Source organism: Diadema antillarum, unplaced genomic scaffold (genome assembly GCF_040938485.1).
Source record: "Diadema antillarum isolate AM-2024a unplaced genomic scaffold, OU_Dant_1.0 seq00000462_RagTag, whole genome shotgun sequence".
Lineage (NCBI taxonomy): Eukaryota > Metazoa > Echinodermata > Echinoidea > Diadematoida > Diadematidae > Diadema > Diadema antillarum.
The window spans coordinates 2,033,431-2,049,229 of record NW_027271433.1 but is presented as its reverse complement, the minus strand read 5'-3'; the positions used below and the strand labels follow the sequence as shown (position 1 = coordinate 2,049,229).

The following is a 15,799-nucleotide window of genomic DNA, read 5'->3' as shown; positions in this document are numbered from 1 at the left end:
CCCGCGCGCAGGTTGGCATAGATTAAAAAAACAAAGGCTGGCCTGACTTGACTGAAGACTGCCAGACCAAGTACAAAATTCAATGTAGGCCCTACTAGACAAGTTTTGAGCCCAGTAGTGAGATAACATGATTAGGCGGGTATAATGAGTAGGTTACCACTTGGCAAAGGGGGCAAAACTATGATTAACTTTGAATAAAAACTGACAGATCAAGAGGAGTAATTGTCTGCAATTCTTTTGACAATAGCCGCATTGGCTATAAAAAGAACCAACAACAATCCCGGAAATGGTATATTCTGCACCCACCATGTGTGCACGTTTTTGGCCACGAAAAGACATGGGTGTTGTAGACACTTCTTTTGAATTCAGTCCACGGCTTGAATGTTTTTCAAGTCAAGCGTGAGCGAGAAGCTGTTAGCTTTGCTATTGAATCGTACTGCTGAACAGCAATTAATTTGACTGGACTTGTCTTCGCTTCCCCGACCATGCGCACCCCCTTACATCCTGTTTTCTTTTGTTTTTGTTTTCTCTTCCCAGATTCTCTTTTCTAAGTCACAAGAAACTCTGTAACTTTGTAGTTGCAATTATCTTTGGCTAGACACACCTCACTGTGTCGTCACAGCACGTTCCTCGTTTGTCTTGGCAAGCAATGTAAATGCGCCCAGTCTGCATAAAATGATATACGTTTAGCGTGCGCCAAAACAGACGTGAACACCGGCGACACACATATATCTCAAGTTTAAGTGCTTAAAGTCGCGTAGTTTAACATGCCATCCCAGCTTTGCAGGAAACTCGCTAGCGATCTAGCGATTATATCGCGGAACCACCACGACCCCAAAAGTGCAAGTAAGTACGGAATAATCGTCTAAGAAGGCGCATAGAAGCGCAGACAGTTTTGGCTTCAGTGAGTAGGGAGGTACGGCATCCTAAATACTAAATGAAGATGTACGTCACATACTGAAGTTCCGGAATTCCGCTGGCTTTTTTCCTCCCTAGGCAGAGTTTGGAGCACTTTTGTATATTTGCCGTACCCCCTAAAAGCACATTACAGTAACCTACTTCCCTCCCCCTATCGCCTTCTTATTGGCTCAATGTCTTATCTCACGCTTGTGATTTATACGAGATCGGAAGGTGTTTTAGCGAGTGATCAGTTATAAACGGGGGAGTAAGGCGAGACTCGATGCCCACACCTAAAGCACGGGATCTCCACTGTTTGATTAGTCAAGCCAAAAGATAGGGACGTGGTATGGAAAACCGACAGACTTTTGCGCCTTGATGAGCGGTGTTGCGAGCACATACTGGACGCGCTTCCCCGCGGAGGAGGAATGTGATTAATCCTTTGCCTCTTAGACACTGCAATTCTCGATGAGATCAATAGATGGCAGAGATGGTTCGGGTGAGCAGGTGGTTAATGGATACATGCCAGGAGAAGGCAGAAGTCTAGGAAGGCAGAAAGAATGTGTCCGTCACGTACCTCTGATGAAACATCTTACGCTTATTACTCCTGCGAGACGGTGTTGTAATGATGCTCTTCACACAAAGTCATGTCGCTGAAGAATCGAGGGCATCAGTTTCTACGATTAACAGCACTCATATTGCATTTCACGTTGGAAGGAGTGAAGAATGGCGGCTGTGTTAAAGAAGACATTAAGAATAATCTTTTTGCGGCATGTCGTAGCTCATTCTCTTAAAGTGATAACGCAAGATATTGTTCGACAGTCACCTGTGCTGGTTTCGGGCATGTTGTATATAACGCCTTTTGAAGACCTTGGACCCAAAGAGTATTATCTTATTAGATACATTGATAATTGAATGAAGGCATGAATAAATAGATAGTAAAATATTAATTAAGTAAACAAATATATGAATAGATATATCAGGGCTCCTCACGAACTTTTTTTTTTTTTTGGTGGCCCGAAAAAAAAAAACAATAAAAAACATTGAAAGTCCTGTTTTTTTTTTAATGAGTTACACACTCACTGCATGCATTTATGCATTTCCGGCACAAAAAGTTACGAATTTATTGACATAGGACCCTAATTTTCAAAAAAAATTGAGGGCCCGAGGCGGGCCACCAAATTTGAACTTTTCTAAAATTTGGTGGCCCGACTTTCATTTTTGGTGGCCCCGGGCCACCGAGCCACCGTTAGTGTCGAGCCCTGGACATATTAATAAATAAATCAATCAATAGATAAACAAACAAATGAATAAACAGATAAATAAATAACGAAAGCAAACATGAATACGCATTAAAATATATGCTATATTTACATTTATACATATTCATATGTATGTGTATATATCTGGTATACTTACAGATCTGCTACGGGATGGGTGAAACACATTATTATACCAGTGACGCAAGTTAATGTTGACTCCAGTGGAGTAAAAAAAAAGTCAGAGAGTAGACTGTCCTCTAGCATCTAGCAGCTTCTTTGTTCAACTCGAATCGGCCCCTTCAGTGGTTTGATGGCTTGACCTTTGCATTCTGCAGACTCGCGACATTTGCTCTTTTTTTTTCTTTATCTTTCAAGCATCGTGTGGAGGTGGAAGATAATCCAATGAATTCCTCATTGTATCTTCCACAATCGGAGGATAAGGTTGTCAGGGTCTCCTTCCAGCACAATGTGCTGCACTGCAATCAAGACACTCAGACCAATTCCTTTCCGTTCCATCGACGTGTTTCGTTTACGTGTTTGTCCATGATTCATTTTCTCTCCTTCTATCAACAAATAAAAAACTTCAGGTAAAAAAAAAAATCCACTATTTTTTAAAAGAGCGTTCGATTCTTTCATTCAGGCCTGTTTTTATTTTTGGCAACATGATTGAAGAAGCTACTCGAAGGGGGGGGGGGGACAAAAGACGAATTCAAAGTAGAAGGGGGATGAGAACAACAAAGAGAAAGAATGAAAGATGAGCGAGATGGGAGATGCCAGAGAAATGGAGAAGAGACAAAGAAGGAGAGATAGAGAATGATAGAAGAGAGAAAGCTGAAGAGGGAAGATTAAGAGAAGAAAGATAGCGATGAAAACAACGATAAAATTAGACAGTGTTAGATATCAACAATAATGATAAAAAACACACATATAATGTCAATATTTTACGATACCTAATTCCAGCGCTCAGACATTTGGATGAGCGTAACATTTTACATCATTGTGCGTGACCCGCACATAAAGCCATATTTTGCACTTGAATGGGTGAGGCCTAAACATCATTGTAACACGTTTTCGACGTTTTTACTTTTTTTTCCTCCCTTTTTATTCAGAATATGCATCCATTTCACCTCGATAACATTTTAACTGATTGACAGCCTCTTCACGTGGGCGTTTCACGTTGAAAGGACCAGCTCTCTAGGGTACACAATTATTAACAGCTGGTCAAAAAAAAAAAATCGGGTAAAGACTTAATCTCACACAAGCGAACACGATCAATCAAGTAAGACGATGAATTACGATCGAAATGGTGAGGAGTGCGCCAAAAACACTTTTAGAGAATGATATCTTTTTCTCTTTCCGCTCTGCTACACCTACTAACATTCATCCTTTTCATTCTTTCTGCACATTTGCAGATCCAGTTGTATCTATCGATTTATCTATCGATGCCTTTCTCTGTTTCGAACAAAGAGGAGAATATGTTTAATCTCGCGAATTATGTTATATATATATATATATCACTCGCAATGCGGTACTTTTCTGAGTTATTTTGAGATGGGGTTTGTCTAAGGGTTTGACCCATTTTGTCCACCAACTCTACTCTGTTCGGGTTTCCTCATCATTATTTCTCAGTTCTAATGGCGAGTGTGATAATGTTTTGGTCTCAACTGACATTTTGAGAAACGAACCTCAATTGTAACTCCATGTTTGTATTTTAATTTTTTACTCATTTTGATTTTCGTGTCAATGTTTTTCTCTGTATTTGGTTGTTCTGTCTCTGTGACACAGAACTAAAGTTGGATCATTGCATGCAGAATTTGGCAAAATCTACCAACATGTAGAGCGGCAGCGGTTTTTGAAATTCCTTTTTTATGTTTTGTTTTCTCAACAATAGGATTGCTACTTTACAGGGTGCCCATCGTGTCTCTACCTCAAATCCTGTATTTTTGCGATCCCATTTGTCCTACGCAACCCTGGAATTACTGAAGCAGTGTTTTTTAACGGCTTGGGAATAGGATTGCTATATAGTGGTGCTTTTGATATAATATATTACATATAGCATTATCCGTATTCAGCTGCATCTTTCTCTAATCGATCATTATTTCTAAAGTCTCTTGTAGGCGTTCAAACAGAAGAATGACAATAATTATATAATATTTTATATGCCATTGCTCGCAGTGATTTATTAAACATTGCATAATAAATTGGTTGTGCGTGTCATTTGGAAGTGAATGAGACATGCACCCAGACATTAGTGATCTCGAAATGGGCAGTCAGACGAAGTCATTTTAAAGAGTAATTGCTCAATCACGTTATCGAATTAGGAGTCCATGATGCGGTTTTAATCACGGGCCAATGCTGTCAGTAGTTATGGGAGATGACGATTGTTAAATTGTGCGAGAAACCGACAGACAGTCAGCCAGCCCTCGACAGGCAAGTATTAATGCACACTGAGATTGGCCATTCGAAAGAAGCATAGCGGGGGGGGGGGGGGGGGGGGGGGGAACTTTGCCCCTTCGGCAGGATGCTGTCCCAGTGCCTCGCGTTATGGCCCAAAGTCATGAATATTCAGACCGCGACGTCATGATGCATATTCATGTTGACAATCACGTCCAATCTGTCCTCCAAGCGCAATAAATGAGGCTGTCACACATTCTATGGGTGACACGACATTTGCTCCTGAGACAGTTGCTCAGTCTTATTTTCTCCAAGGACTTACGGTTAAAGTTAGGGTTGTGAGAGGATTTTAGGTTTAGTTTGATATCAGGATTAGGATATGATATTCTACATCATATATTTTTCTATCTTACAGCTAAGAACTTGAGCAAAGTGGAATTATGTTTTCAATATCGCTTCCAATCATTTTGTGAACTACAGTCAGAATGACATAATCTTTTCTTCCCACAATACAAGCAGAAAACTGCATTGCATTATTCAGATATCATTAACATTGCTACATGAACCCGATCGATTAACGCTTTTAGTCCTGTGGGCAAAATGTTTATATAAATTTGTCAATAGGACGTTAGAATCCTCCGAGTGTGGAACCATCGAAAGTTTTCCAAAAACATCGCAAATCATCTCATGGCATGAACGGGACATGGTTACGGTGGAATCAAAACATCAAAACATCAAAACATTTTCGCTCTTCTCCTAACACACCTGCAGCGGATATCAATCATACGGTGGCCTGAGAGCTTTCGGGGGAAAAAAGTAAGAGGGCTCAGCGAAAAGCGGGTTGTGCGGACAGCAGAAACGCACTTGAGCTGTTGCAGAAGGACAGGTCCGTCTTCTAGTAATTCGCCGTTGTTTCACAAATATTAACTCTGTCAATATTGATCATCCCGCTCTGCAGGGTGCCCTGATTCTTTCCTTGTCTTTCACTTCATCTTCTCTTCTTCCATGTCCTCATATTTTTTTTTTTACTTCTTTATCTTTTTCTGAAGAAAAAAAAAAGCCAGACCGGGCGCCTTTTCTGTCGACGTCCTATGCTAGTTATTAGATGGGATTTGTCGGCTTTGGAAAAAAACAAACACCCAAATAATCGGCAACTACTTCTCGGAAACTGCGAAGCAGGTAAGGCGGAGGAGGAATTCGGGAGGGGCGGAGGAGGAGTAAAGGAAAGGAAGGAAGGAAGGAAAAGACCGAAACATCTTACTTCCGAAAAGATTCAGGTTGATGCAATTGGGATACAATCAGTGGAGACAAGAACATGAAGCAAAGATTGGGCTAGTCCTTTGATGTCATAAATTACCTCAAGTGCAGGGATTAGGGTCTTCGCTAACCCTTACCCCCCCCCCCCTCCTCCCCCCCCCCCCCCCGCTAGCTAAACATCAAGTCCATCCCGACGATGAAATAACGGTAAAACAACTCTTGTGAACACAGTTTATCTGTATCATAAGTCAAACACTTCAGAGTACTCTGGGCTTTAGCATGGAATGAGAGCTAGTGATTTGAGCACAGAATGCAAAGACAAAGAGTCTAGTTGGGGGATATAGAAATTTATTGTATTTTATTCACATAATAAAAAAGTATGGCAACTTGTTTTGCCACCGATGCGCAAGCGTATACTCGCGTGATTAAACATCACGCATGGTCAAAAGGGTACATATTTTGTAGTTTTGTTGTTTCATATATTCATCAGATTATAGTATAAATCGAGTGGAAACAGTGATGCAGTGGCGATTGTTTGAAACACATGCTTGGGTTGTAATAGCAAGGGATACTTAATTTTGAATGAAATGAAAAACGAGTAAACTGACGGATCTCGATATTTTGGTGGTGAAAAACTCAGGATGCCGTCCAGGAATGTAGAAACAATAGTGTAAGTTCATTATTTGATAAATCATAACTCATGTCTGAAATGAGATTTGCTACATACATATTCCCTTTTACAGCCTTCACTCGAATAGATGATCCGCTAAAGCTTGTCTTGCGGAAGGGAAAAACAGGAGGTGGTGGGGTGAATAACGAGTTGTTGCTGTTGGTTTTTTTTCTGTAGTCGATTAGCACTGGTTGTTTTATGAAATATTTACAGTATGATGTGCTCATTGATATTGCAAGCCACATGACGAAGCTGATTAGCTCAGAACTCTCGACTGAGCCAATATCATTAGATATGATGCGAATCCACTGGTAGAATCATAGTTGTGGTGATGGGGGGGGGGGGGGGGGGGGTTAGAAACCTGACAAGAGGACTTTAGAGGCCAGGGTAATACCCTTCTTACGAGGGACATGGTTTCCGCTTCGGCGATAATCAGCGTGTTAGAGAAGGGTAACGTTATGTGGCGTCTGAAGTCTTGGTCTTTATACTTTGGAATCACAGCTATCACGTCATGCGAAATTAAATGTAGTGTGCAGCTATTTCAATCAATGAAGAGATTTAGATAAGGAAGATACAATATCGATCGTCATTCATTCAGTCATAATGTTCGCTGATCTTAAAGACAAACGATCTACTTGAGTGATTGCAATTTCACCATTATAGCACAGTATAGAAAGAAAGAAAGAAAGACAGACAGACAGACAGACAGACAGACAGGAAACTTGAGAGAAGAGGCGGCGGCAGTTCATGGTACAATTAAGATATGTCAACTGTGTGCTTGGAACATTAAAGCATTAAATTTGATGATGCCAGTAAATGTGTAGGATAGGGATAATTTGCTAAATTGTTGGGTTTTTTTTTTAAATTTTGAAATGAGCGTCATTATACTCTTAACTTCGGCTTTGTATATGAATGCGTATTGACGATTGGAATAGATGAAAGACATCTAGAAAAAGCACGTCTGCAGTCAGAACACTCTTGTGTCATTGATAAGAAACGCTTAGCAAAGCAGACCATTTTTAAAACGACACCGAACAATTTTGGGATACATAACGTGAGATCAGTATGTCTGCTTCGAACCGCATTAGTGGATTTAGACTAAAAATACGGATCGAAAATTTGGCATAGACGAGTGGTTAAGCCTCCTGTCAACTGGAGATGCTGAAGCATTATAGTCTCAGTCACGGGAACCATTAATGTGGCTTTTTTTCTGTCAGAATATGATGTTTCAGGGGAAAGTGCAATTAATGGTCGAAACTACATCATGTAGACACACTAAAGTGCATATAGATTCGGTTACTTGGCGCGCAAACTCGGCACGGTTAGTTTTCAATGGCGTCCTAATGCTAGGCGTATCAAAAGCCGTTTCATATTTCGAAATGTAGCAGAGTGCGCGCCCTTTAATTTCCTGCGAAAAGTGCAAATCATACCGAGGGCGCTTAATTAAAATGCACTCCATTACTCAAGTTTCGAAATCTTGATGTACGAACAAACGTCCTTCCCCTTTCAAACTGTAATATCATATCTTTTTTCTTCTCCCTTGAGACGCCATGGTCCAGTTGCCCACGGCTGGTACTAATATCATTACTATAGTGATGATTCGACCTTCAAAGTGTATTTTGTTCTCTCGTCAATAAAGGGCAAGGGTGCATCATGTAGAAGAAAAAGTAGCCACAGGCTCTGAGTACCCCTTATGAAATACAATAACAAACAAACAAAGAAACAAGACTGAGAGATGTCAATGGTAGAACACCCAGAAACCTAAATGGGTTGTGTTCTGAGACAACAAAATCCGCTTCTCTCGCTCGTCCAAGAGGCGATAGCGGGATTTTGGAGGTGCCCTCCCCCCCCCCCCCCCCCCCTTCCTGCCATTACAGCGTGCGTTCACTCGTAACCAAGGTAACAATTCAGGCATCTCGCTCCTCTCGTGTGGACGGATTTCGGATGAACTGGAAAACTGCGTTTCTCTTTTCGCTGTCATCCTTCCCTCTCCGTAAATCCACAAATATTGTGATTATTAAAGCATTTCATGCCTTTGCAGAGCTCTAAAGAGACGTGATGAAATGTTGTTAAATGCTTTTAGTAGAAAACGCTTATCGAGCATTTTAACACCTAACAGGCCAGCAAATATATCAAGAGCGCTCACTATACATGCGTCCCTTGTTCGTCATCTTAGAGCAAAACTGGCAAAACGAAAATATACCCTCTAGTGCAAATGGAGGTTATTAGGCATGTTTGGTCCTGCTATAGGAGTATACTTGTTAGTGAATGTTAGAATATCTGTAATATTACCACAGACACTATTGTACATTCATATCTACTTCTGAAAGTGTTGTTCGTACAAAGGAAAAGGGAGGATTTGCCATGATTTGATCGAGTTATACAAATACAAGCATTTACAGGACACTAATCTAAACACAAAACACACCTACGATTAATGGCACGCTCGATGAATACGGAGATGTGATGTGTTCTTTGAAAGCTCCTTCACTTTTCAAAACATGTGGTGTCAGAATGACTGTTTTTAACCCTTTGTGTGCTTTGAGTGTAGATTGGCACAGATAAAGCCAATAGAGTTGTACACACTGTCCAAAGTATCTCAGAGAAAGGGTTGAATTTTACATGGTCAGAGAATGGATTCATGTTCAGTATAATTCCCTTCCTTTTCTAAACCTCTCCGATGAAACTCTTAGATAGTTTAATATATGTGTCATAATCAACGACTACAGACCGTAATGAGACAATACAGCCATGCTGTTAAAAGCAGAAGGAAGATGGCTACATGGCTACTAAAGCCTTAAACCGATAAACCAGTGCTATTGGAGTGAAAAGAGTTATGAAGTGTGAACCTGTAAACGATATCAAACAATTAGTGTCCGTTTGTGCAGCAAACGCTCTTTTTCCTGTACACCAACACTTGAATCCTGTTCGCGATATCGCGGTTTACACGGCCCCAAAACCCTCTTTGCAGACCCCCCCCCTTCCCTTCTTACTTTCTCTCTCTCTCTCTCTCTCTCTCTCTGACGCCAAACTCAATAATTACGAGATAGAATTTCACCCTGTGTCGAATCTCAGATCAAACTAGCTTCACGTTTCTGAGGCGAGGTATTATAGAAGCACTCCTTAATTTTGTTAGCACACATCGGGCACGGTGTCAGCAATTCGTGACAAGTATATATCTTGTGAGTTCCTTTTACATCTAGCAATATCCTAATCTGTCAGGCTTGTGCCAATGCAGCTATGTGCAATGGCGTGGTACGTAATAGTGTTAACCCCGTGAAAATCATCATTCCGAAAGCGTTATCAAGGTTCCCTGCTATTACCCCCGCTTGACCATCGCTTGACAGCCTGCTTGATATTGGTTGAAGATGCGTGCCTGCCCACATCATCATCATTCCTTATATCACTCGTGGTCTATTCCATGGCCACCACATTTTGGGGATAAGTACTTCAAATGGGGCATGAACTTCATTATCCGTCCACGTTAAATTGTGTGAAGCTAGATCCAATCTGACGAAGCGAGGCGTGTCGCTGCTGGCTCAAAAACAATCAGCACTTTGATACTCTGCAGCTCATGCGAGTTAATCACGGCGAACTAGTTCACAGTATGTCTCTGCTCCCAACGAATTGTATTAACAAAACGAAGCACACTAAATCATTCATCTCCCAGAACTGCATTAGTTCCTTTCTGGGTGGGTGGGTGGGGTTTTTTTCTTCGCATATCGGAGTGCCTTGTTCTGCCTAACGCAAAGCCCTGTGGGCAAAGGTTCATCGAGTTGTTTTCAACCGTGCAATCAAGTTTATCCGGCGGAAAAGATCCCGTGTGGTGTGTCAAAGGAATGCTTCTGAATGTTGTTCTCTAATGTTTCTCGTTTATTGGACTTGTGGGTGGATAGAAAAAGACATAGTTTTTGTTTTTGTTTTTTATTTTTTCAAACAAACGTAGTCATCGGATTTTTGATTTTTTTTTTTTGCTCGGTAGTCCAGTGGATACGACGCATGTCCGGTAATCAGCGGATCGTTGGTTCGAATCCAGCCGAGTATGTATGTCCATGTGTGATCTAATGTCTTCTCCATCCAGGGTAGCCTCTTCAGTGTTGCCATTTATTGCTTTAGCCGAGGGCCCTGTCATTATATTATTATCATCCTTCCATTGCCAGGTTTTCCATTTTATTTGCTTGTGGGCAAAGGGGGATGCCCTATAATGAAGTCACGTTGTGGGATTCGAATTCGGGACCTTCAGCTTTGAGTCCAGAGCCTCATCCACTATGGCGCGGTGATTGTAAAATTTAATGTCTCTGTTCAAAAGCAGCAAATCTTAGAAGATTCAACTCTGTTGAAAGGATGCTATGCAGCATGAAAAGCAAAATAGAAGTTCCAAACCAAGGAGAAGATATTAAAATTGACTTTGTTTGTGCGTGGAATGAAGCCATGTCTATGGCAGCAGGCTCCATGACATTTGCTCCTACGACAATCATGCTCGCATGAAATATCTGCATGCTAAGCCAAATGTGAATTCTACCCACAAACATAATTAACCCTAACCCTAATCCTAATCCTCACATCAAACTAAACCTAGAATCCTATCCCAACCCTAATCCTCATCCTATCTATTAAGTCCTTGGAGATAATAAGACCGGAGTAATTATCGCAGGAGCAAATGTCGGGTCACTGTTGCAGCATGGTGTATTGATGTGTATATAGATCTAATGTGCAATCCCGATGGGGGGGGGGGGGACATTTTTCTTCACAAATCTCTTTCTCTATCTCTCTCGCTGTCTCTTCCTTTGTTATTACATTTCAACTTCTTATACTGACATGAATTCAATCTTTAATGACCTGCTATGTCATGGTAGTTCCGGTAAAATTACGTTCCCGCAGTGCCAACCGCGTTCATGCCATCAGCGTTCATGCCATCAGCACAAGAACGTTGTTGAGTAGCCCACTTGGAGGTGTATAGATGAAACACCTCGTGCGGCTTGGACAGGCTAACGTGCCAACCGAATCCCCAGGGGTGAGCCGTGCTGCGTGTACCGGTCACCTCCGTCTACCGCTAGGAGAGCGCTCGGGCTCCATCGTCCGCTCTCATCACGACACTATTGATTTCTGGTCGGTCGCACGGGAGGTCCAACTTGAATTAAATAGAATTGGCGTTTTGATTGTCTTCTCACGCATAGAGCGGATTCAATCATATAGCCATCTTTTTGCCTCTACTTTTGTACATCCAAATAGAATTAACCGTCGACATACGAGAGAAAACAGTTAAATGCAACGGTTTCATATTCTTAATGGAAATTCGTATGTATCTTCAATTTCAGGAAGTAAAATAAAAGACGATGTACTTGAAGAAGAATAGTGATAAGCAAAAACAAGTGACGAGGTTTGATAATCGACTGGAAGATCACAAAGAAGAAGATTGCTCAGAATATGTCATTCTTGTCTGTGTGGTGTTTTTTTTTCGAAAGGCAGTATTAATTTTGGTCAGGAAACTTTATATTCAACTGGGTATTGGCGCAATACGAAGCAGCGAAGAAGATTATTTGCCCAGTTTTCATGAGATTTTTTCTTAAGAGTCAAAAGTACACCATATACTTGTATGTTGGTAAATTTCTCAATGTCAAGGAATTCAATGAGTAGGCCCCCTACACCTCTGTATGAATATCGGGGGGAAAGCACATTGCAAATCAGTCATTCAACCAGCAGATCCTTTTTCAAACTATCGAAAACTCGACGACATTGTCATGCAAAAGAAAAAAAACACACCCCAACAAACCACCAAAAAAGGAAAGAGCGTCATGCTAATAGTCTGTCTGCATTTCACCTTTTTTCTTCTCTGCAGCAACGAAAGAACATGGCCGCCCTGCTTGATCAGCTCCACAACACATACCAGAACGCCGTGAAGAGGAACTTCTGCGCCGACCCCTTCCTCGACAGCCTCGCCGAAGACTTCTGCATGAGGAGGAAGCGCAGCGGCATCCCCGACGAGATCGCCGACTTCGTCTCCAGGAGCAGGCGCGAGACCATGGACGAGACGGCCGCCGCCGCCGCCGCTGACCAGGAGTAGACCAAGCCGCTGCTGCAACACGCAAACACTCGCACACATTGAACACAGCAACAACGAGGACATGAGGGGGCTTCATCAATCTACCAACATGAAATAATGGGTGTGGGACCATCAACGACTTCAACCTTTTTCTATATGTATACCAATGCAAGTTTAGGTGGATTCGTTATGCAAATTTGGTTTTTCAGACAGGGGCCGTGAATTGATAGTAAAAAAAGATTGTAAACTATCATCGTTGCAAAGCATAAAGCAGATACGAATTATTTGGGAAAATATCCAATGATTTAAATTCAACAAATGCAGCTTTCGTGTTCATAAATGAAAATCATGCAGTAGGATGCGATCATGACAATTCTGAATTCAAAGTGTTATGCGTACAAATAAATTCATGGGATGTGCAATGTTTCTTTAATATTGGAGAAAATTGAGACCAGAATCCACCTCATCTCGTATCATTTCAGATGTAGCATAAGTAAGACCACTACACCGTAGCAGTAAAAGGATTACATTAAGTACAATTATAAGCAAATTCTCTCCCGTTCATCGCGTGTCCTGCCAGATACCATGAAATACATTGTATGTTTCCTGTCGTTTACTAAGTATTGTAAGCTTAGACCGTAGAAGATGCTCGGTACACGATAAACGAAAGTCAAAAGTCAGCACATGCACCTTTCTCCCAATAGCATCACCTCTTCCTCTATAGCCGGACACTCTTTGGAATAAGATAAGTCTTTAACTCCGGTCAGCTCTGCTTGAGCCAAGATGATACTTATAAGCAGAGCATCATGCTCGATAGTATGCTACGACAGGCATCGCGGACGGAGGAGAATAGGAACAAAACAAAACAAAACAAAACAAAACAAAACAGAAACGTCTTGCGAAGATCTTGACTCGTTTATTCCGACTGCCCCAAAGGCAGTGCAGATTTCACCTTGCGCACGTGCCACAACTGGCCACATACAGTAACTTTAATTTCCGGTCATCCGATTCCATCAAAATGTCACTGAACAATCTTGCCAATTGATTAAACCTGGAATACTGCTCTCCCATTCTGCTCGGCGATGGCGCCCTGTGGAAAAAAAAAATGCAGAGATGTGCCGGCTATTTAAAGAAGAAGGTAATTCGGACTGGGAGGAGAAGGCGTGTTTATTTCTCTCAAAGAAAGGTTAATAAATAATAGCTGTCGAGCCCCCTGTTTACACTCGCACATTTCTCTTTCACATCGACGTACTTCTACCTACATCTGTAGTCACGTTCCAGTAACTGCGCAATTCATTAGGTCAAGGTATACAGCTGCAACTGAGCTTTTCACCCAGTGCAAATCCTGAAATGTTCCCTTGTCAGTTTAGACTAGAGATTGTCCTTCCTTTTTTCTCTCTTATTGTTGTACATATTTCCTGATTACTGCATAGACATTAGTGTCTCGTTCATCTCTATTTTCTTTCTTGATTGTGTACGTTCTCATCCTGTTGTTGATTGCAATACGTATCATTTGTAAAGGCCGCAAGTATGTACTGCAAGGATAATTGAAGCACGGCTTTGCAATCATTGTTAGCTATCATGTCTGATAGGGAGAGTAATGTCACGTCATCAATTGCAACATATTTCTTCTATTCTTCGCTCCCTGAACGGCGCATCGAACCTTTGAAAACCACAGCTTGTAAAGAAGTCACTTTAATACCTGGTCAGAATTAAAATATATTCCTTACACATCCTCGTTCTGTGAATTGTATCGTGTCTGTGTCTGCAAGTGCAGAAGAATATCTCTCTCTCTTCGGAGTGTATTGGACGATTGTGTGGATGGTTTTGGCTGATTCTTCTCTCACTCGGGTTTCATTGTCCCTGTTCAGTTGCTTTGTGCTTGTTTTCTTGCTGTTGACTGGTCATTTTATTCTTTTATTTTATTTTTTGCCCTATATGAGAGATTGAAACGTTTGAATCGATGTATGGTGCATTAAGTGGTCGCGTTGTCCGTCTACCTTTCACTAATGCGGAGGTACACTGCGAGTCTGGTTGTTGTGCCCGTTTGTTCGGTTGGAGGTTTTAATTCTTGCTGGAAGAAAGAGGACAAACATTGCCCAAAACCTAGTTCGATTGACATGCCTAGATTGCAGACGAGTAGTTTTCCTTTTTGTCGCTGTTTGTTTTTTTCTTCTGTTGAGATTAAAGTTAAAAATGAGAATGGAATGAATTTCAAGAAAAAAAATTACCTCCTCTTCGGATGAGCGTGAAAGGGCACGGAACAATGATCTTACTCGCGTGGGCATCAAGCCGTAATTTTTTTCGAAAGGTTATCCACACGTTATTTGAAAAGCCTCCATAACTTCTCGGCCGTGATATTTGGTACACATGCTGCTGAGACACAAAAGAAATCAGTCAACTTTACACAATTCCCCGTTCTTCAGAGGAGAGGCAGCATATCTCCAATACTTTTTATGTTAAGAATGCTGTTTTCAAAATGTCATTCCCTGATTATGATTTGTTAACATTAAGGGCATCCCCATTCTAGGACGATCATGTTTCTTGTGGTTTTCATTGCATCCGTTCTCTTTTTGTGACGGGAAAAAAAACCACATTTCATCAAGCTCTAGAAATATTGAAACAAAGATTTTGGCTATCAAGAAAATAGAAATGTTTTACAGATAACAGCCAACAACCTGTCTTACAGGGAAATAAAACTATGTATCTTTCTACAAACAGATTGTGATATCACAAAGAGAGATATAATTCGATTAAATGAAATCGAGTTTGCTCCTCTGGAGAGCATTCTTCTAATTGTACATTGCAAATCAACTTACTCCATTTCACCAGTAAAATTGGTAATTGTGTGTGTAGGTGTGTGTGTGTGTGTTGTGTTGTGTATGTTTTTACATTCGTGTGGAATACAATGTGCACAAATATATATATATATATATATATATATATATATATATATATATATCATATATGTCAGAGTATAATATATGTATATGATATGTATATCTAAGTTTTACTTGAATTATGAATAACATGTTATGACTGATGTATATATATATATATATATATATACATACATGTATACACGGGCCAGTGTACTTTGCGTGTGTGTGTGTCTGTCTTTGAGAGTCAATTCATTATGTCAACGCACACAGAATAAGTCATGCAGTCCTGTCTAATTGGGTACTGGAGCATTTTTAAATAGGTCAGGGTTTGAAGAGGTATTATGCGGGTCCACAGTGTTGATATGTTAAGAGTCTAGATATCCGTAATAGCAAG

General features: G+C 40.9%; 1 protein-coding gene across 1 annotated transcript in view; it reads left to right on the top strand.

The window, feature by feature from the left end:
• The window catches only part of LOC139733153 (uncharacterized), a 50,864-nt gene extending 36,612 nt beyond the window's left edge, over positions 1 to 14,252 (top strand). The window contains exon 2 of the mRNA XM_071643994.1: positions 12,320 to 14,252. Within this exon, the coding sequence (XP_071500095.1) occupies positions 12,320 to 12,544 (225 nt within the window). The 3' untranslated portion in view covers positions 12,545 to 14,252. The remainder of the gene's footprint in view (positions 1 to 12,319) is intronic.
• The last annotated feature ends 1,547 nt before the right edge of the window (positions 14,253 to 15,799 follow it).